The sequence below is a fragment of the Vipera ursinii genome, assembly GCF_947247035.1.
Source record: "Vipera ursinii genome assembly, chromosome: 2".
In the NCBI taxonomy this organism is placed as follows: Eukaryota; Metazoa; Chordata; class Lepidosauria; order Squamata; family Viperidae; genus Vipera; species Vipera ursinii.
Genome location: NC_139513.1, coordinates 123,603,729 through 123,627,356, shown reverse-complemented (window position 1 = coordinate 123,627,356; position 23,628 = coordinate 123,603,729). Strand labels below are relative to the sequence as shown.

The 23,628-nt window shown below is 37.8% G+C and overlaps 1 protein-coding gene across 7 annotated transcripts in view; it reads right to left on the bottom strand.

The window, feature by feature from the left end:
- The window catches only part of CSNK1D (casein kinase 1 delta), a 32,923-nt gene that overhangs the window by 4,365 nt on the left and 4,930 nt on the right, over nt 1–23,628 (bottom strand). Inside the window, exons 2-9 of one of the 7 annotated variants that reach the window (XR_014491259.1) lie at nt 18,632–18,742; nt 17,696–17,844; nt 17,002–17,230; nt 15,940–16,110; nt 13,313–13,461; nt 11,866–12,037; nt 8,420–8,559; nt 1,103–3,810 (exon numbers count right to left, since the gene is read on the bottom strand). Coding sequence is in view for 4 of the 7 variants with exons in the window: in XM_083352996.1 (XP_083209122.1) it covers nt 1,135–1,167; nt 8,420–8,559; nt 11,866–12,037; nt 13,313–13,461; nt 15,940–16,110; nt 17,002–17,230; nt 17,696–17,844; nt 18,632–18,742 (1,154 nt within the window). In the remaining 3 variants the exon portion in view is untranslated. The remainder of the gene's footprint in view (nt 1–1,102; nt 3,811–8,419; nt 8,560–11,865; nt 12,038–13,312; nt 13,462–15,939; nt 16,111–17,001; nt 17,231–17,695; nt 17,845–18,631; nt 18,743–23,628) is intronic. The other 6 variants (XR_014491260.1, XR_014491261.1, XM_083352996.1 and 3 more) reach the window with 6 other exon arrangements.

Here is a 23,628-nt window from a genome sequence, read left to right as displayed (position 1 = left end):
TATGCCGCCCTATCTCCCAAAGGACTCAGGGCGGCTAACAACAGTATTGCCCATACGCACTCCATTTTGCTTTGGGGAAAATTACCCTACTGTCAAGACAAAAGGACATACCAAATGATAAGCTTTCGCTATTACTGATTCATTCAATACCAATACAAACATTTAAGGGTCTGTTGCAACAAGTCCAGAGGCAGTTTCCAGCTACTTATCAGTTTTGAAAATGTTTTTTTAATCTTGGCTGCTTGTGGGAAAGGGAGAAAAATAAAAGAGGCCACATTAATCTTTTGTTTATCCTACAAGATAACTCTGCTTAAATTAGGCAGTGAAGATGTTATTGTTGTTAGCTGCCGAAGTTGTGTCCGACCCATCGTGACCCCATGGACAGCGTTCCTCCAGGCCTTCCTGTCCTCTACCATCTTCTGGAGTCCATTTAAGCTCACGCAGTGAAGATGTCCCCATAGGTTTTCACTATAACTAAAGCCCTGTCCCCTTTAACGTCCATGAGATGCATATCAAACAGGAGGCAGGGCTTCAATTGCATGGCAACACCAACTTGATTTTTTTAAAATTTCCCCAGATATTCCTATATATTAGAATAATTTAATTTAAATGAATATAGTCTAAATTATTGGCAGTCACAATCTTAAGTTGGGCAGCCACATGAATCGACTAAATATTAAAAATGTGCATACCAAATACATAACACTATTTTGATGCTCCCTTCAAGGCGTTTTGTTTTTCTCAAATGGGCTACTCAGTTTGCACACTTGCTAAAAAGCAGATTTACTGCTAAGCCATGTAGCAACTGGAGTGATCCCTATGGGGTTATCCCACATTCTTCCACTTTACTTAGTAATACTGGTTTCACTTACAGATATTCTAATCAAACTATTCTAGCGAAGTACTAAAGCTCCGAGGAAAAAGTGAACTAGTGAAACGCTAAAAGCTTTTGGGAAAAGCATATCTAATGCTATGTCATCTGCAAGGCAGAGGGAAATAAAAGTGCAGAATTAAAATGAAAAGCCCCCCCCCCATTTGAATGCCCCAAAGGAGTTCATCCAGACCCACCCACCAAGCTGGAGTCTAGCGAGAAGGGACTCACCCAGTGCTGCTTTCCAACGAGAAGACGAGCAGCTACTTGCCATGGTGTTCGAAAGGAATGCTATTCTGAGGTGGGGGGGAAAAGACAGCCATTTGAAACAATTCCACTGCCCAAAAATTAATTTCAAACTTCTAAGTGGAACTGCCCTTTGTTTAGAGCAGTGATCCTTTCAGAAGCCTCAGAGACATTGGCCTTCACAGATTAAAAGCTGTCACCAAACGGATAACCAGAGAGGTTGCTTTGAGAATGTGTTTTGAGAACTGTGTGTGAAGAAAGACTGCTCTGAGCAGCAGGATTTTGGAAATGTTGGAATGACTCCTAGCTCAAAAGGATCATCAGGTAAATGATTTATTGCCTGTGCTGGCCATTGATTCAAAAAAACATTTTCCTTTATTACAGTGACAAATTTAACCCATGAGTAAATCAAGGAAACCTGCATCTCTCATTAATACTCCATTAGGTAGAAGCTCAATCTCCAGCAGGAGTCTCCAAATTTGGCAACTTAAGACTTGTGGACTTGGCTGGCTGGGGAATTCTGGGAGTTGAAGTCCACAAGTTTTATAGTTGCTAAGATTGGACAGCCCTGCTCTAGAGCCTTCAGACTAGTAACCACAGATACAAACAGAGGCTTTTGGATGAATATGTTCACTAGAACAGAAGTCCATTTTTTGCTCTCAACTGGCCAATGCAGCACAAAAGACAAAACCTAAATAATCTTGCAAAAGATTAATCCCTCTTCTGCGAACAGGAGTTACATTTTCTCTCAGTATTTCTTTGTGTACACACAAACCAACACTTCTTCCTAATGGCAGATGAAGCTTAAACAAACTCATTCTCTTCTCATAAAAACACCCAAATTTTCGACAGTCTGTTCTACAGACCTGAATGATATGTTAAGAATATAAAACATCACCCATAAGGCAGAAAATGTTAAATTCAAATTATATAAAAGATACCTGTTATGAAGTTCAGCCCATCAAAAAAAAAAAAAAACAAGCTTAAGTATTTTCACTGGGGAAAAAAAATCACCATATCTTCACCTTGTAGATGGTGACTAAACTGAAAAACTAGTATTTCCTACCAGCTAGAAATGGCACTGCAAAAGACAGTAAGAATATCCATCTACCAGCAATTGCATTTTTTCTGATTAGTTTTATGAACCCAGTCCCTATGTTTTGTCACGCTGACAAAAAACATTTCTTACAGAACCAAGGCTTGAAGCTTATCACTGAGAAAAAGCTATATATCTGAAATTATCACGAAAAGGAATCATAATAATAAAAAGGACATCAAAGACACATCAGCTAAATGTAGGCCAACTTTCATTGAGAAAAACCAGGATAAATTGAATTACTTGTTGGGAGACTTTCAAATAAGTTACTCTGTAAATACTCAACTAAAATGTTGAAAGTATTTAGGAAAAACAGTGAGTATGTGGAACCTGTATGTTAGCATGTGATGCTTCCATCTTTGAGTGAGAGATCAGAATAAAGCTGCTTACTTAGAGGAGTCTCGTGATATGACAATGCTGGTGCCTGTGGTTCCTGCACAATCATTCTTGCCATCAACTACCAGTATTTTCCAACCCTAGGTATTTTAAGACTAAAACTTCAATTATCCAGCCAACTGATCTATTTCTCAACAAGGTAATAAATATGTATGCAGGCTTCTTCACTCACATGATTAATACTTCTCCCCCTTATAAAAACCCACTCAAACCCGTAATCCAAGTCCTCCATATTGACAAGTCTTGCCTGTGATCTCACTACACATTACTAGATATTTGTGGAAGTTGAATGAGTCCTGATAGCTGTTTGCCCATGAAGACAGGTGTATATTATCAAGGCTTTGTGTACAGATTCTTCAAAACACTGCAATTATCTCCTGCAAAACTGCTGTTTTAGAAATGGCTCCTTCAGCTGTCCTAGTCTCTGATCTATTTGAATGTTATCTATTAGTAGGATTTCATCAAGCGTAAGACACTTGAATGCTATTTGTCTCCATCTTGACTCTGTTCCTATCCATTACAAGATGGATTATACTGTTACAAATAAAGAACCCTGGCTGGACTACGATACCCATAAAATCTTTATCTCTTATATGCCACTATGCAGATGTAGCAATATTTTCATCTGGCTCACAATCAACTTCTATTTATATTGCATGCATGTTTCAGCAAAGGCCAAAATAAAAATCTGGCCAGGTTGCAGAACCTAGAAGTTTTAGCAGTTTTATTTCATACTTCACAATAACATCCACACATTTAAGAAGGAAAATGTCCCTTTTAATCCATGTTTCTGCTCTGTGTTAACTCTTCTTTCTTCACCATCTTCTGCTTTTTGCCTCATTTGCTCTTCTTCCTGCACTTCTTTCTTTGCAGCAACTTCAAATTCTCAGCTCCCAGCAGGCTCCACTCACACCCCATCCCCTGGTATACCTGCTAGAGTGGTCACCAAGGAAACAGTTAATGTTGACTATAACATTAACATCCCAGAACTGGGTTTTAATGCTGACAGAATTATCAATCAGGGTGCTAAAGTAAGAATTGACATAATTTAATAGTGCTGAATCCTTAACATTCAGAAGAGGCTAAGATTTCCACGCAGAAGTGTGGGCAGTGACCATACACAACATATATACAGCACACAGGCTGTATTTTATCTTCCACAAGGACCATGATCTCTGAAGCCATGTTCTAAGAGTGAAATCTGAGGATGATAAAAATGTCTGCTTTAGAATTATTTGGCCAAATATTTAAAGTACTGTATTTGAACAAAAACTTTAATTTTACTAACACAATGCAGAAAGAGAATCCATAGTTTTGAAGTATTCCATTCTAACCCAGGCCCAGTTGTTTTGTTCCTGGTCATCTGCCTGTTATTGGCCTTAATTCTAATCCAGGGGTCCCAAACCCCAAAGTCGCGGCCCACTACAGGGACATGATCGGTTTGGAACCAGGCTGCGTGAGCAGTTGGCTGGCGTGCACGCAGCTCCTCTTGTGTAAGTGGCAGGCTGATTCCCCGCTCCCCACTTGCCAGGCCGCCAAGCTGTAAAGATTGGGGACTGCTGTTCTAATCTTCCTCCCTTACCCATTAGTATGACATTGCTCTTATGCTATAGGTACCCTACCAGAAAAGACAACACTGAAGCATGGCAAGTACCCTTTGTGGCAACCTAGACTACTGCCTCCATCTAGTATCTTAGGTGATCAATGTAAAGATTTCCATTTTTTAATTTTATCCCCCCCCCTCAAAATTTGGAGACCTACTTAACTTGATACCCTGACAGTCTAGCTCACCTTTTTGAAAGAGTCAACCCTGATAATAATTTTTGCTTCTCTATAGCAAACCAGGCCCAAGGAATGCAGAAGATCTAATAGTAAATTACAAGAGCTTAGTTAGCTTGCTTATAGAGAAGGCAAATATTTCTTTTAATTCGGAAAGCCCATTTTACTCTAGATATTGTAACATTTTAAAGTTATAAAACGATATTTAAAAACCATGACTACAATTTAAAGATGGCGTGTATGAAATAAATTATACTTAGCAAGGATCAGATGTCAAGCTGCAATTACTTAATTCGTAAGGGAAATACTTGCTAGCTATTCAGAAGGGAAGACTAAATGGGCTGGTTCATGTGAAAGCTTGTGCATATTGTACTAGATCACAGTTTAGCATTAGAAAGGGAAAACCTCTCTGTCTAGTCTGCAAGGCTTCTTCCTTGTTGCCTCTTTGTTCTGTGCATCTTACTATACAAGAAACAGGAAGAAGAAGGGGCTTCTAACCAATGATGTCACATAGCCCTTAGGAAGTGACCATAGGACTCTTAGTCCCTTCCTAAGATGGCAATTGTAATTTTGCAAGAATGTTAAAAAAGAAACTTTTCAATTTATTTATTGTAAAACCTATTCTGATTGCTTTTCACTAGGAAAAAAGATTATTGGACCTTTCACAGTCATCTCAGAAAGGAATTTCAATTACATTAGAATGATAATTCAAACTGCATTAGAGTATGAAATTTAGAGAAAAATCAGTGCTGCCTAATACAGACCAAGGGATCTAACTGATTTAACACATGCAGAATTATTGGATTTGGGCTGTAAAAATCCAGAAGATTATTAGATAGTGGCATATTTTTGTTTCCATATGGTGGTTATCTGGATTTTTGCAACCCAGATCTGCATAACTGAATCAGAATTTACTTCTGAAATACATAAATTTTGGAATTTTGGGGGACCAGTTAAAAAAGAAGAGGCAAGAACAGCCATGGAGTTACAGAAAGTTTGATCTCTTAAGAAACGCTAAGCTCCTGATCCAAAACAGGCCCTTTCTTACAATTCTAAACACAACTGGATGAAAATAAAAGACACCATATTATTCACAACCTAAAGGAATTTAAAATGATTTAAATTATCATGCCCATCGATAAATTTACTTCAAACTAATTATTTTCCTTTTAATGAATTAAGAAACCACTTAAAAAAGATGTCTATGTAATAGAATTGTGTGCTAGTTGCATTATTATAAAGGATATAGAAGAGGGGGGGCAGTCTTTTTTATTAGAAAAATAACACACAAAACTGTAGATGGAAAATTTAGTCTTTGTTTGTATGAAGAATATGAATATGAACAATACTGTCCTATGGAATTCAACTATTGCTACCTAAAGGTTCAGGCTGAAAATTATTCCTTTATCTGCATAAAATTTAAATTCCAAAATCTTTGGTAATCGGTACCTAATCATTCACAGCTCCTTTAAACCATTAATGATATGCAGTCATTGGCAGCTTTTCTGTTCCATATCAGTTTATAGTCATTAATAAAACGATAATTTAAAAATAACTGGCTACTCATGCCTCTCAAGTGTGCAAGGCAAACACCAACCATATATACCAAGAGAATGAAATACTGGAATAAGGCAAGATGGGCTTGAAATTTAATGCCTTCTAAATTCAATATCAAAACCAAAGAAACAGTTACACATATTTTGTATAATATTGCTTGCTGGACTTCAGTGATTTTGATGTAAAGGAAAGCAAATAATTACACCTCAAGAGTCCAAAAGTGCTTTATTTCCGGTAACTTAAGAGGTTAAAATGCGCACTTTCTTCCTCTTCCTTCGAGGTCTGCAGGAGCTTGGCTTTTCAGATAAAAGGATAAAAGAAAGAGTCTCAAAACCTCACAAGGTTTCATTTTTTTCAAAATTAGCAAATCTCCCATAGGATATATTTACTCAAGTCCTAGAGATAAATATATTTGTCAGCAGATAAGGAAATGCCCTTGTATTAAAGAGCCAAAGAGAACACCATTTTATTTATTGCAATTTTGAGCAGTGCATAATGAAGTATTTTCTGAAATAATTGCTCACCAAAAATAACAGAAACAAGTATTTCAGAAATATATTCAGCAGGTCACCATCTGATTCAATATAAAGAAGTATAGATTTCAAGAAAAATAATATAGAAGTAGTTATAATTACAATGATAAATAATTTCTTTATTAATATGTTAAAGACTTTGGACCTGCAGAAAGTAGTCATATTATTTAAGTACTTGATTGCAAAAGCTTGCATTAGTAGGTAATAAAAGCTATATTCCTGTGGGAGCTAAAACTTTTAAATTATATATTCCTTTAAACGTTATTCTCTGATCCGAGATCTTTTTAATTTTGCTTTAAAGAATGCTTGTTTCAAATATCCCTTTGGCATAAATTCAGATTACATATCTTTCATCTATAAAAGCATGCTATCAACAATCAGGGTTTTATTAATTGGGTCTTAATGAGTAATCCTATGAACGTTTACTAAATACAATTGTGTCTGGATTCCTAATAAACTCCTCTTTTTCTAACTGCAATAGCGTCAGTTGAGCTACTTGTACCCAAAATGAAAAATACTAATTATTACTGAAGAGCAGAAGGCAAACTAATATTCTTTGCTGGTGTCTAATGGTCTTCTGAATTTTTGTAGCCAGGGCGTGGCAGTTGTAAGTGTAATCACTTATGCTTTTATAGACTAGTTTTATATTCACCCGTAATTACTTATTTGGGTGAGTTTTCCGCTTCTATTAAAAATCTTTGAGCCTCTTTATTGACCTCTGTTGCTAAAATCATTTTTTATAGTTAAAACGTCTACATTACTATCCGATTCATCCGTAGAAACTTTTGCTACGTGACTATACACTGAAAATCTTTATTTATAGCCAGTTACAATGTGTTGAAACATGATACAGATGTACTTTCAACATCTGACATACATTTCAAAAAATGATGTATGCTTTATGGGAAAAATTGCAAGTCCTGATTAATGGTCCCAAAGACAAGGTGCTTGACTACTGCAGACATATTCAGATTTTACTATTACTCTTAAGTTAGTTATGTGTTTCAAATAATAATACATGCCCACACATAATCTAAAAAGCATTTCTGCTTCTCAAATTAAATAGGATTCTTCAAAGTGCTAAGAAAAAAAATCAGAGATGCATGAAGGGTACCTAACAAACTACTACAAAAGTATACAAAGGAAGCATGGGAAATCCTTTTCTATCTCTTATTAATCACAGTTTTTCAGATCTTCAGTATTCTTCAGAAAAACTCCTTATACAATAGATGTTATTACAGATAATGATTATATCAGACAAAAGCTGGTAGCTATTTCCCATTCAGTGGCCATTTATTTGGAAATACAACCACAAATGATGTCAAGATCTCAGAACTGTTGGTTAGTGGGTTTGATGCTGTTGTTTTGTCAGGGAATATTTATCACTAAGCTCTACCAAACAAAATGACTAGCTACCACTGATGTTGTCCATCTCTAATACTGGACAACTTGTATCTGATCAACACTAAAAGAAGAATGCTTATTAATTCTTCCTCAAATTTAACAAGTACTAATATTCATTCATTTGTACAAGGTTTCCGAGACCTGCAGTGGCTAAAAAAAAAAGATCTTTATGTCAGTTGACGATTCACAGAGTATAGCAAAAGTCACAGAAATTTCCATGGCTGTTAAAAATCTATTCCCTGTGAATACACAAATGCCCAAAAAGGCATTAAGGAAAGGTGGCACCTAGGTACCTAGCTATAGATTTCCACAGCTATTAGTCCCTCTCCTTCACATTAAAGCCTCAAGAATAGAGGCCTTCACAAATAGCTTTTCATCAGCCGATTCAGATTAAGTAAGAAATCAACATGTTTAAAACATAACAACTGTAAGGTAAGCCTTTCAATTCAGAGCCCAGAACATTTCTAAATTGAAAATGAATGCCAAACAACACTATACCCCTTTATTTCTTTTCCCATGAAATGAATAGTTTTGTACCTGTGAGGTTGACATGCGTGAGGTATCTTGTCGACCTGTTAAATCAGATGAGGAGATATTCACAGGGGCCCCACGATGCAATCGCATACTCACTTTCCGTTCTCGCTCCATTCCAGAAACTGGTCGAGGAGATGTATTTGCTGACCAAAAAAAGTAAGCTATTATCAGATTTTTACACAGAAAAATTGGTTATGTATTATTCCAGAATTCTATAGAAATTCTTGTTGGAGATAATATATAGGTCAGTATGGTTGAACTGTCATTAGGGAGACCCTGGTTCTAATCTACCCAAAACCACGAAAGCTCCCTGGGTAGCTCTGGGCTAGTCACTCACTTTAAACCCAATCTACCTTATAGGATTGTTCTTGTAACGATGGCCACACAAATGCTGTACCATCACCTTCACAGTCACCTTATTGTGATTTGAGTACCAAACCTCCTGTGATGGTGTAGTTGTCATTTGTAATCTCTGCTGACTTCCCCAGAAAGTCAATAGGGAATCAGTAGGAAAAATGGCAAGCTGCTGCCACCTGCTGAAAGGACTCTTAAAGTTTTCAGCTCCCTTTCTGCACCCTCCCCTCAAAGGAGCCCTTCCATGCACAGAGGGGAGGTAAAATCCTTTGGTGGGTAGCTCTTTCAGCCAGCCCCAGAAATGAGAATGAGTCAAAATTCAAGCAGAGAGTAGAGAGGCATTATGGTTAGGAGCCTAGGTGACTCTGGTGACGGAGGAGGCATTGGGAGATCTGGCACAGGACACACGAGTGTCTGTTCGATCAGGAGCTGATCTCAAAGGCATTAGGACAGAGAAAATTCCTAAATGACTTGTAGTCAGGTTAGCTGAAGAACTGATGCATAAACCTGAGAATAAAAATCTGAGATCCTGTTCTCTGGGTATCTTCTAAGTTCTAGTCACAGCTTTGGAATTCTCTGTCAAGTCCATGTTTCCTTATTGGCCCCTCTTTAGAAGAATGTTAAATATGAATGGATTGTGTACTATGTTTTCAACTAAAGAGCTACAGAATCTACTGCTTAGCTTGTATAATCCATTAAATACAGTCCTATGACCTGTATTTACTGTGCTTTGTATTTAAAAGTATGATGTAATTCCCCCTGAAATAAAATACCAAGACTATAGCAAGCGTTCAAAGTATTACAGGCTCAAAATAGCCATTTTGAGCATTATAAACTTGGAACAAAACACTCTACATTCAATTATCTACCCTGAGATCATTGCAAAATGAGCATTTTGTGCCAAGTTGTTTCGCTGAGATGTCAAGAGATTGGCTTGTTTTTATTTTTAAATTGCTAAGTCACGGAGAATTGCAGAATCCATTAGTCAATAAAATGGGAGGAGGGACATATGGGCCAAGTTTAATTTTGTTCAAAAATTTCCCTAGTGAAAAGTGCTGTTTTTAAATTTGCTGCTAGTAGGAAATTAGTTCACAAGATATAATGATATTGCTTATGGGATTCACTTGTATTGTGTTTTTTCTTCCACAGGTTTACAGACACAAGAATATGCAATGCATTGCACACAATAGTTGTTGAATTGCTGATCTTTCAAGACTGTTACAAATCATGCCGCTTGGATGCCTCATCTAGTGGGCAAGGACAAATACAAAAAGTGTGCACTGCATGCACAGCTTTAAATCAACAGACAAACAGATGAGTGCTCCCAACCTGAGAAAGATTTTACACTTTGAATTTTGCATTTTATTCAGTTGAAATACACTCAACGTGAAACATTCCAATAGGACAATCTGAACGTTTTCATTTTGCACAGCCATTTTTTTGCTATAGATCCACTGCATAAACCAAAAAGATGATGTTAACATTACTACAGCTGCTATTGGTTCCACAGCACCAGGATATGAGAACTGAGGCTTGAGGCCACTGGTGCTGCTGAGGCTTGTTGCAGGGTGGTGCTTGAGGTGGCACTCAGGCCACTGCTGGGCCTGAAACAGAGGCCTGGAAGCAGCAGCACCCCGTCTCCCTCAGCCTGTAGCTCTCACCCACTGACCTGCTTGCTGGGAACTTCTGCCTCTTCCCATGTTGTGGTCATGGGAGGTCCCGACTTAACAACCTGCATGGCCTTGAGATTACGAGGGCAACTGGAACTGCAGGAATTTCGGTGGCTAAGCAATGAAATCGTATTGTATTGTGCTTTACGAAGGCACTGTTTAGCCACAGAGATACCAGTCCCAACTGCCATTGTAACCCAAGGACTACCTATACAGCTTTGGAATGGGCTTTTCTATTGGAGAAGAGTCCTGCCACTCTCCCCCGCCCCTCCCCATCTCCTGGCTTTTAGGAAGCTATTAAAAACTGAATTATTCCAGGGGCGCATTTTCATACGTTATGCTGACTTATTTTGCTGCACCATTTTCATTATTACATTCTCCTGGACTTATTGTCATTTATACTGATATTCTATGTTGATGTTTAAATGATCATTTCACTATATTCACTGTCAACTGCCAAGACTGGATTGATTATGGTGGGATATTAATCCAAAAATAAAGTAGTCAGTATTGTGCAGTTCCTTCAATGAGACTGTACAAATTGCAGGAAGCGGCTTCTTGAAAGCTTGAAGCAGCCTCTTTGCAGCTCTGTCCAGACGTCCAGAAGACCTCAGGCATGCCGTCAAGCAATCCCTCAAACCTCTGATCTGCTATTACTGCTCTGCCCCTATGGGTCCTAATGGGGTACTGTGTACCCTGAAGAACCTACAACCTTAATACTAAGATTTTCTGCTAATATTCATCACAGAAAGAGAGAGACAAAGATGGCCCAACTCAAGGAACAAACATACAGGTTCCTTTCAAAGAGCACTAGAATTTGGGAAGTCTTCTTGATAGCAATATTTACTCGTAATATAAGGCTGGCAAATTTAGCATTAGCTAATAAACAGCATTTAATTTAAATGTAGGCCACCCAGATTTGTAATCCCATGAAAAAGTATGTCTTCAATGACCTGCTGAGGGCATCGGTCAACCTAACTTACCAGTTCTGTAAGTGGGAGGAAAAATGGTTGGTACAGTGAAAACGACAGAAGCTTAGTTGTTCATGAGTACCTCAAAATTTTGCCCTACCAGGTATAATTGCAACATTGTATTATAGTTAGACTAGAGTTGAGAAGACCTTGTTGCAAATCCCTGATCAGTTAGAAAGTTCACTAGATCAGTTTGCAACAATTCAGGGTCTCTCAGACAAATCTATCTCACATAACTGCTGAGAAAAATATGGAGGGAGAAAAAGAAGAGAGGTAACCAGATCTCTTTTTTTGGAAGAAGTAACAGAAAACAAAGGTAGACGTTGCTTTTTCTTATAACTACCAGCTTTCCCATTTCTTTTCTTCAAAAGAGTTTTCTGAAAATGCATTTCCCCCCCAGTTTTAAACAAAGAACTAGTACAAAGCAATTATTATTTAAGGCTTGTTCAGTTACCTGTATGTGACGTTGGAGTAAGAGGAGTTGGTGGAGCTACATCTTGTGTCCCCCTTAGCCTCCCGGAGGCAGTGGAAGGTAATCCACGAACAGCTGGATTGCGTGTGTGTCTCATTCTTTCTTCTCTCTCTCTTCTTTCACGCTCAGCATCTTCTACTGCTCGGCTTGCACCCTTCAGGGAAAAACAATTACCATGGCTAGTAGTTGGAGATAATGCAGGGCAGCCAGAATAGAACCTATAAATAGGGACTCTGTATTTTAGAACAGGGTTCTCCAAACTTGACAGCTTTTATGTCTTGTGGACTTCAACTCCCAGGATTCCTCAACCAGCCATGCTGGCTAGGGAATCTTGGGAGTTGAAGTCCACAAGTCTTAAAGTTGCCAAGTTTGGAGGCTCCTGTTTTAGAGCAAGTTTCTGATTACGCTGTTAATAACAGCATAGATTTGTTTAGGCTAGCCGTTTCCATTTGGCTGCTCTTATTTACACCACTCAGCAAGTCATAGATAGCATTTTGCTAGAACTGGCCCAAATCAGATGCTGAGTATTAAAAGCTGCCCTTAAGCAAGTAATTTTATCAGCCTTATTTCTTTAGTTCTGCAATACAGCAGGAACTAGTGAGCCAGTTTGTGCCATAAAGAATGAATTCTAGTGCTGCCTTAGGCATTAAAGTTCAATCAACATTACCAGATATTAATGCACATAAACATAACTATGTACAGTACATAGTGGGTTGGTTACTGCTGTCTTTTTCTCTAGAACAGCAGTAGGGGAAGAGTGAATTTTGCACCTTAAAATCTATTTATGCAGAATGAAAGGAGAAAGGCCCTGGCTTGGTTATTTGGAGGAAGTAAGGATGATGGAGAGAGGCATCTTGATTGAGATCTAATGCAAATCTAATGTAAATTTACGCTCAGAATCAAGTTTTCCTCTTGGGCAAAGAATCTACAAATGATGATCCATATTGGTGTAGCTATAGGAATATAGAAGACTTGACCACATAACATTTGGCCATTTAATAGGACAGAGTACTAGCAGCAGGATTGAGGGAACTCAGATGGATTCAAAAGGGGCAAGAAAAGTCCCAGACAGCTTCTGAAGCATTGTACAAATTCTAGAGAAAGATGAAGATAAAGAAACTATGTTAGCCTTGTCATCTGCCCAGCAGATGGCTCACAATTGGAACATATGATTATGAGTCTTCATATATATAGCATTTGAAAGAACCTATTGCATGATCTTTCCCAAAGTACAAAAGGCAAAGGCTCTGTCCATCTGAAAAAAGATGTTCACCACTACAAATTTGGTATTTGTAGAATGGGGTCTTCCAGGTGAATTTCACCATAAGAATTTAGGCTTTGGAGTAACAGTCCTGTCATACACTATATTTAATTAAAAACAATCCAACTCCTTTTTAGCATTCCCAATTTTTGACAATTAAATACTTACAAATTTGAGCATGTTCCAATCAAATACATAGTCATAGGAGAAGCCTTGTCTATGGAAGAGATTTCTGAATAATTGTCTTAGATATGAATAATCCGGTTTGTCATCAAAACGGAGCGAGCGGCAGAAATTCAGATAGGTAGCAAACTCAGCTGCAATGAAAAACCCCAAGTTTATATTAGCAGAAAATCAACACAAACAAAAAGGTCCACTGTAAATGTACCAACGCACTATACTTCCATATTTGCCTTAGGATTTTATGTAATTATTGGAGTGGCTGTTCAACTAAGTAAAAGTTCTGCTCATCCTGTAATTGTGATGGAATGTGCCCCTGAGGAAGCCATGGTCTTGGTAGCCCAGAGCTTTCCTGAGGAGGAGGCAGCACATTCCAGAGAGGAGCCCAAATTAAGAGATTGCACAGTCCTGGGCTGAATGAGGAAGAGGTTCAGGGTATTTACACCCTAGTATCCCTTAGGAAGTACAGTATTGTGCAAAAGTTACAGGCCACCACCTGTTTGTTGTTTGTTTAGCAAAGTGTTAATGACCATCCATGATTATTTTTCAATCTCTATATTAAGATTCCAACAGAAAAGACAGGAAATAATGTACACAAAAACTTAAAACAAGCACAATTTTCAGATCAAAATGGCTTCTTCTGGCAAAAGTCAGTACTGACATGACCTCCCTTGGCTCTAAGCACATCTTGAACTATTTTGAGGAGACTCGTGAAGTTTTCTGAGGTAATCTTCTGGTATATTATACCAGCTTCTTTCAGACTTTTCCAGAGTTCTTCTTCAAATTTAGGTTGTCTTTTATTTCTTTCTCTGTCCCGGTGATCCCTCACTGCCTCTATAATATTCAGGATTGGACCTCGGGGAGGCCAGTCCATGACTTTCAGGATTTTATCAGCTGTTTTTTTCACTAAATATGATTTCACTGCAGCAGCATTGTGCTTGAGAAACATGCTTGTACCTTTCTGCATTTCATGATCCCATCAATATGGATAATATCACCAATACCAATGGCAGAAATGCAGGCCCCAAACAGAACAGACCCCACACCATGTTTCACTGAAGGCTGCAATCACTCATTCAGCCATCTCTCTCCAAGTCGTCTTCTCACATATTGTCAGCGATTAGACCTAAACATTTCAAACCTGGATTCATCATTCCATAATACTCTTTTCCACTGATCCTCATTACAATCTTTGTGAACTTTAGCATATCTTAGCCTTTTCACCCGTTCCCCTTCCACAAAAGTGCTTTCTTGGCTGTTCCCCTTCCACAAAGTCTCTTCCTGATCAAACTTTGCTGGACTGTAAAAGGGCCACCTTGGCATTCCGATGAAGCTGCCAGATGCTGAGTCAGATCATTGCTGGACTTTCTTCAGTCTCTCAAAGAAGAAACTCTGAGGAACTTGAATTTAAGTTTCCTTGGCCTTACATTCCTTTTTTTGGCCTTGATCTCTGCTGATTTCTCAAATTTCTTTATAACAGCTTGAATACCACATCTTGAATATCCAGTTTGTTTGTTGATTTCCCTTTGAGAATGGTTTTGCTAATGCAAAAGTATGATTTTATGTCTGTCACATTCTGTGATCTTTGACATTTTGACTTGAATGTGATTGAAAGTTGGGTCTTATTAGCCAGTTTCCAATGAATTACACTCATACAACATGTGTATGTACTGAATGTAATGCTCAAGCACGTCTTGCACAAACCTGGTATAATAAACCTTTTGGCACAGTAGTCATTTTGGAATGAAATAGTAGGACACAAACAGGTGCTAACAATAACAGTACTTAGGATTCCATTTAGGTTTACAGGACCCAAGTGTCTACCGTTGCTCAAGTGTAAGGGGAAGTCACACTACATACTTGCCACTTTCGCCTATGGAAGCTGTTTTTTCTGCTTTTTTTCTGTTTTTGAATACTGCATACAAATTTCCTGTATTTTCTGGTTGTATTCTAATAAGTAGACTGAGATATAATTATATTGTGATTATACCATCAACAACATTCTACCAACAACAAAAGTAATAGTGGCCTAAGACTTTGCATGTATTTACTGTGTTTATTAGGTTAGAGGCTTATAGTTTTAGCTCGACAAGATTCTGTCCATTAGATGTAAGAAAATGGAAAGATAGACTCAACTGAATTTCACTGTGTCATCTTTGGGATGACACAATGTACAAACGGGGAATCTGCTCTATACAGTTTCAAATGCTAACATTATATGGATATGTATTCTTAAAGAAGAATTTTATAAAACGAACAATGCAAGTGAATTAAGTGCTAGATTTTCAAATTTAGAAATACAAAAATTCAATCAATAAGAAAAATACTTGTTAATGGAGGGCTAGCTATACAGTGAGGTGTTTGTCTTAAGAATATTGTATACAATAGAAAATCTATGAACAGATATTAGTCTCTGAAATGACAAAGGGAATGAAGGGAATAAGTTATTTAATAGCCAGTTTACATACATTCGTTAAACTCAAGAGATAATTAGTTAGTTCCAGGATTATTCCTAAAATAGAAATACAGCAAAATATGTGACATTACATTAAAAGAAGTATTACTATAAACTTAGGTTTAAATATAAAGAAATTTATTCTAGAGAGGGAACTTACAAGGGTATCCTTTACACAAAACCTCAATGGGAGTAGACATTTTCTTTTCACTGATGCGTTCATATTTCTGTCTTTTTGTAGCTGCCTTCAATCCCTGCCAGGGGAGGGAGCCCAGGTTAAAATACATGAGTACATAACCCAAGGACTCCAAGTCATCTCTGCGAGATTGTTCTACAAGGAGTATAAGAGTACAGTCATCAGGTTCTATTATTTGGAGAAACCGTGCAAAGATGTTTAAAGCAATAAGTTATGTAGGGAAGATTTTAAAGTTACAACTAAACTACAAGAAAAAACGCTATCATAGTTATTTTAAGCAGGCTTGTAAATAATATTGAAAGATCATACAGAAGTAAAAGCAGAAGTAAAAGCAGGAAGCTAAAGTTGACTCAGACAATTCAGGCAAATCACAATCTGCAAAGTTTGTTATTCTTTTCAGCCCAGAATAAAATAGCAAGGTATTCAATCACTCATCCAGGAAATGACAACTTCTATGAGCTTCAACTGCAAAGAATGTCTTTACTATTACATGTTCCAATTCTCTATGGGAGCTTTCCTCCTTTAGACTAGTTTGCCCCTGAAGTCAAAATGGCTCCATCGTCATGGCATTCTGGAAGCAGGTGGAAACTTGACTATTCTGGAAGGCCTTTCATAACTGATGAACATGGAGTCGCAAGAGCTAAACTTAAAACTTTGCATTTTGTATTATTATCGTTAGATTGTACTCTTACATTTTACACTGCTTAGAATCCACTTGGAGCGAGGATGAGATAAATCCATCCATCCATCCAACCAACCATCCATCCATCCATGCATCCATCCAGGATGAGATAAATCCCGTTCAAATCCAACCAACCAACCACCCAACCATCCATGAATGATGCATCTATCAACGAATTAGAAAAACATCAAGCTGTTTGCAATGCAATGTGATTTAAATATTAAATGTGTGCTCATAAAACACAGTATCTCCTATCATATATCAGTTGAGATATATTTTGATTTTTCTGGTACTCTTACTCTGACAATTTAGTTAACAGTTACAAAAATCTACCACCAGCTCACCAATTCCAAGATGAGTATTAATGGAGGCATAGCGGGCAGTTCCCGTTAAGTTTTTATTTTCACGATAAGGAATATGCTGGTGAGTACGAGCATCGCGATATTTCTTGGCCAGCCCAAAATCTATGATGTAGACAAGGTTGCCCTTCTTGCCTAATCCCATCAGGAAATTATCCGGCTTTACATCTCGATGGATGAAATTCTTTGAATGAATATATTCTATTCGGCTTATCTAATTGTAGAAAAACACAATTCCAGAATTAGTAAACATGAAACTCTATACATTCAGCTCTTCCTTTATTCTGAATAACACTAAACTTATATTTTGCTAACATTTAAACATTAAATGAAGTACACTATTTTATTTAATTATTTGATCTTCACATTCTAAGAACCATTTAGAAAAGTATTCTTTAAAAGGGAGGTTGTGATCTCACTGGATAGGACTTGTGTTTGAAAATATAAACTGTAAATCATTATTTAATTTATAAATCACAAATATAAGGCAGCCCTAACCACAACATTTGATCACTGCTATACAAAAAAAATTGCTAGATTTGGTGTGACATTTATACAAAGAGAAGCTAATTCGTAGTATTTACAACATTTATTCAGAAAAAGTGCACATAACATAAGTAGGGAGAAGTTTTTAGGAAACTCTCATTTCTAATAGCCAAGAAATAAATGATTCTAATACCATTTGGTCAGCAAGTAGAAGAACAGTCTTGAGGCTGAATTTCCTTGAGCAGAAGTTAAAGAGATCTTCAAGACTTGGTCCTAGCAATTCCATCACCATTACATTGTAGTCACCTTCAGCACCACACCATTTGATTGTGGGAATGCCCACTAGAATATGGAAAAATAGATTATTCATAGCACGTTATAGATTTGATATCCACTGAATCAATGTGATGCCTTCACATTTACTTTAATTTCCAACATTATTTTTCTTTTCTGGAAATTACTAAAATACTATACATTCACAATACATGATCCTTTCCTCAAAGAACATTCAAGTAGGAAGTCAAAAATGAAAAGAAGGCAAAAGCTTTATCATAGTTCTTTGCTGGCCAAATCATCTAAAAATTTAATCTGTCAAACTGGAATGTAAGTAAAAAGAGTGCCAAAATATTTGTGCCAAAATATTTAAGTATTCAAAGGAATGTTCATGGCAGCTTTTTATTTAGTCTTTTTGTATAGTGTTCTTCAAGTCCTTATTGATCTGCATACACAATATGCAAAAGTTGTAGCAGGCAACATACAGCTTAGTTTAACTAAATATTTCAAGTATGGAAAGAAACAGGCTCAGCCTCTCTACTCCCATCTTCAACGTGTTATGAAGATTTCTGCTTTTTTTCCTAGCTTTAAAAATAAGTGACTACTAGCACAAAGCAAAAAAGCCATCGTCGTGACTTTTTTTATTTTATACGTATGCTTAGACAATATCATTCCTTAATAATAATTTATGAAATGTGGGGAAAATACAGGTAGAAAGTGCTCAGGTGGTAGTTAATGAAAACTCTCATATTACAGCACTGCTCAGGTAAGCACCACCCTTCTTTACCAATTTGAAAGACTTCTAGAGGGGAAATATTTGTGCCTGCATGATTCATGAGCGGGGAAAAACGCTTACCTCCACCTTGCATCATTTTGTAAATTTTGCTCTCTATGTGGAGTTGAGGATGTTTGGTTTTGACACATTCCAATTTGATGGCAACCTCTTCTCCAGCAGCTATGTCAGTACCTTAAAGAAAATAATTCAATGTTATAATTCAATGCTTTGACAAATTTTGAGCTTTGCTATTAGGCATCTGATCCACCAGACAACACCACCACCAGATGGATTCATAACTGGCTGACCAACCACACTCAGCATGTGGTCCTCAATGGAACTGCATCTACATGGAGGGAAGTATGCAGTGGAGTACCCGAAGGCTCTCTTTTAGGCCCAGTGCTCTTCAACATGATCTGGATGATGGGATAGATGGGGAACTCATCAAATTTACAGATGACACCAAGCTGGCAGGAATAGCCAACACTCCAGAAAATAGGCTTAAGATACAGAAGGATCCTGACAGACTTGGCGCTATCTAACAAACTGAAATTCAATGGTGAAAAAAGTAAAGTTCTAACTTAAAAAAAATGTGTAAAAAATCCAGGACCCAATTTCCAGGATGTTCAAAAGGGTTTCATTTGCAAAGTTGTGGCTGCTGCAACGTCTCTGTAGTTATGTGATCTGCCAACTTCCCACAAGCAAATTCAACAGAGAAGCTGATAAAACGTCAGAAGTCGCTCCCACTCTCACTGCATTTTTCCCCATCTGTGGTCATTCTGTTTATTTAGGTAAGTAAATATTGTCTTATTATGGAAATTTATTTGCCACTACAATAATCTTTCTATTTAGGATAGCTATTCTTAGATCATTACAGATCTGGGCAATATTGGCAATATGTTCAACCTAAAATTTATTATTTTGTTTGGTCACACCATGTTATTGTTGATAGTTGTGAAGTCATGTCCGTCCCATCGCGACCCCATGGACAACGTTCCTCCAGGCCTTCCTGTCCTCTACCATTTTCTGGAGTCTATTTAAGCTCATGCCTACTGCTTCAGTGACTCCATCCAGCCACCTCATTCTCTGTCGTCCCCTTCTTCTCTTGCCCTCAACCTTTCCCAGCATTAGGCTTTTCTCCAGTGAGTCCTTCCTTCTCATTAGGTAGCCAAAGTATTTGAGTTTCAACTTCAGGATCTTGCCTTCTAAAGAGCAGTCAGGGTTGATCTCCTGAAGTTGAGTTTCAACTTCAGGATTTGGCTTTCAAAGAACAATCAGGGTTGATCTCCTCTAGGACTGACCGGTTTGATCGCCTTGCAGTCCAAGGGACTCACAGGAGTCTTCTCCAGCACCATAGTTCAAAGGCCTCAATTCTTTGGCACTCAGCCTTTCTTATGGTCCAACTTTCACAGCCATACATTGCAACTGGGAAAACCATGGCCTTGACTATACGCACTTTTGTTGGCAGGGTGATGTCTCTGCTTTTTAGTGTGCTGTCTAAATTTGCCATGGCTTTCTTTCCTAGGAGCGTCTTTTAATTTCTACCTGGGCTCCAAGATCACCATCTGCGGTGATCTTGGAGCCCAGGAAAATAAAATCTGTCACTACCTCCATTTCTTCCCCATCTATTTGCCAGGAATTGAGAGGTCCAGATGCCATGATCTTGGTTTTCTTAATGTTGAGTTTCAAGCCAACTTTTGCACTCTCCTTCTTCACCCACATCAAGAGGCTCTTTAGTTCCTCTTCACTTTCTGCCATTAGAGTGGTATCATCTGCATCTTAGGTTGTTGATATTTTTCCCAGCAATCTTAATTCCAGCTTTTGATTCATCTAGCCCTGCCTTTCTCATGATATGCTCTACATATAAGTTAAATAGGCAGGGCGACAGTATACAGCTTTTCCCAATTTTGAACCAATATGGTCACACCATATTGCACTGCTTTTCTCTCAAAGGATGACCCAATGGCTCACTGGTGGTCTAGTACAGTATAAAATCAAAAAACAAATCAATCTACAATAGTAATGAATGTGCCATATGTGCAGACAGATTCAACTGTTCTAATATTTCCTAGAGTGAATCAAATTTCAAATGAAACTGCATCTAAATTCTTGTTACAGCTTGTACAACTTTTGTTATACAATTCTGTAGACATTTCCCATGAAAATTCAGTTAGCTGAAATATCAATCTAGTTGAATACCAATTAGCTTTCGCTCTGGTCTCATTCAATGAATAATTTTCCAAATGCTCTGTAGGAGATATGCAAGACTTCCTTTAGCTTTACAAGTTTATTCTTATAACAACCAATAGAAAAACTCAGCTGAACATATTTCCTGTTTTGTAGATTTAATGCTGAAGAGCCAGAAGATAACTGCCCCAATAATAGCTGTTACCAACGTTCTGCACGTTAATTTCATACTAGACCTCTGTTAATCAGAATATTCTAGTTGTGTAATAAAAGTGGTCAAACTTCTGTCAAGGGCAATAAAAGCAAGAAAATATTTTTGCAATGTATTAACTGTCTCAATTTCATTCTGTTTTGTGTAACATCCATGTTTCCAGTAATATTATCCATGTTTTCACTCTTCTTTCCATGGTAACAACTGGGTAGGTTGATATAACACATTAAGTCACCAATGTATGTTAGAAACCATTACAGTAGTTTTATTTTTAAATTAACTCAGTTGAAATCATAAAAAGATCACCTTCTTCCATCAAAAAATATAAATAATAAAAATGTGACATCCAGAATAGATGAAAACTATACATTAAAATCCTATTACTGAAGAGCTTGAAACGTGTGAGGAAATTTTTTTTTAAATGCATTACAAAATGGGACAAAATGGGACTGTATGGGACAAAGACACACAAATTCCCTTCAATTTGACTTTTTCTTACTGAAATCAGTGGACCCCAAATTTGACTAAACTTTGTAGGAATCCAACACATTTGTGAATTTCATACTTGCCAAATAAAATAACTGAGTATTTTTTTTCATGATTCCCATGTGATCTCAATAAATTACAGTATAGATAGTCCTTGGGTTACAACCATTTGTTCAATAACCATTCAGTTATGTCATCACCGAACAAGGGATTAAAAAAAGTTTGTGATTGCATCCCCAAGATCACGATTCAAATGACTGTCAACTAGGTGTTGCAAATTGTTCACTCCTGCCATTTTTTCACCTGCCCACATTCCATAGCACCAATCTGCAGCACCTACCAATCCATGCTCTAAGTGTCCCCCCCCTGCATGGCACCTGTCTGTGCACTCCATTGTGTAGCTACCTGTTCATCCTCTGTAACAGCCACCCAAGGCACTCCCTGCATGACACCTGTCTGCCTACTTGTAGTTCTTGCTTACCAGCCTGTTTGCCTGTGACTCCTGCTCTTCCCATGATACAGTCATGGGTGAGCCTTACTTCATGACTCGTGTGGTCCTGGACTTATGATGGCAATCAGGAGTGCTGTTGCTAAGCAGTGTTTGTCACATGACTTCAAGCTTTAGGGCCGCATCACTTAGCAATATAAATTACAGTCCAAATTGCCATCATAACCTGAGGACTATTGGTAATTTTCAAATTCAGCTTCAAAAGAAGCTGACCATATTGTACAAAAAGTTGTCACAAACAAGTTGAAAGCCATCTTGGATACATAAAATTAGTTTCATGACTAGATGATTTGTCTGCTATAATAATATGATTTGTTGGAAATCTAAAGCTATTGTACCAGAAAAATATTGGCAAAAAAATCAGAATATTCTTCAGTGCTAGGAAAATGTGTATGTATAACAAGGCTGATTATAGATGGCTGTAGAAACAAGAGTATTGCTATGTTTTCAATAGGCAGGATCATGGGATTTGATTTTTTTTTTCTTTTCCATTTCAGGAATCAATTTAGTCTCACATTACAAAGTCTTGGGTTCTCATTCGAACTATGTCTCCCATAGTATCTGCCCATCTGATCCAAACTGGCAGGGTGCTTTAGGCTCATTCAATTAACCAATGCTATCTATCAGGATCCCAGAGGTGTCCTTCTCTGTAGCACTGTCTACCCTCTGGAGTGAGGTTCCCACCCCCAACCATGGAATAGCTCCCACTTTACATGTTTTCAAGGGTCCTGAAGATCTGGCTCTTTGCCCAGGCCTTTGCCAAGGGTGAACAAAGCCCCTTTTCTTTGTTCTCATTTTAATTAAATAATTAAATTTGCCAACTTGGTTTTTTTATGCTGTTTTCTTGTTTTAAAATGTCTTTTTAACATTTTATAAGCTGCCCAGAGATGCTAGGACTCAGCTGGCAAATAAACAGAATATGTAAATCTCAAATACATAGACATGTAGCATTATTATTTCTTTGTAACCTGGTTATTAAAGAAAAGAAAAACAACAAACTGAATTCTAAATATACTGTTACAATATTACTTGATATGAAATTTAGCTGAGCCTCATCTAAACCAGGGGTCAGGAATGGAGACTCAGGCTTGAGTGGAGAGTGTGAATCATATCCCTACTACTATATACAGGTAGTCCTCCAGTTACGACCACAATTGGGTCTGGAATCTGAGTCACTGCACAAATCAGTTAAGTGAGACACTACATGACTGCTTTGCTTAACAACTGCAATCCCAGCTCTCAAAGCTGCAATCCTTACGTGTCCGCATAGATCATTAAGTGGAGTGCCAGAAAGAGGGCCCAGGCTTCCTGATTTGGGTGGGGTAGGAAGAGGGTTGTGAGGATTCCAAGAAGCCTGGGCCCTCTTCCCGGCCTACCGGGGAGAACGATTGTGAGAATAGTATTTCTTAGTGCTTTTGCCAGATTTGAAGTCCTTTCCTCCAGCACGGAAGGGTGTGTGGTTCGAGAGCTGACCGCCATACAATGGACTGAAGCTCCCACCCTCACTGCAGCTCCTCCCAACCTAGCAGTTTGAAAGCATGCAAATGCGAGTCGATAAATAGGAACCACTTTGTTGGGAAGATAACATTCTGTGAACTCCTGCTGGCCACATGCCCATGGAAATGTCTTTGGACAGCACTGGCTCAATGACTTTGAAACAGAGATAATAATAATAATAATAATAAT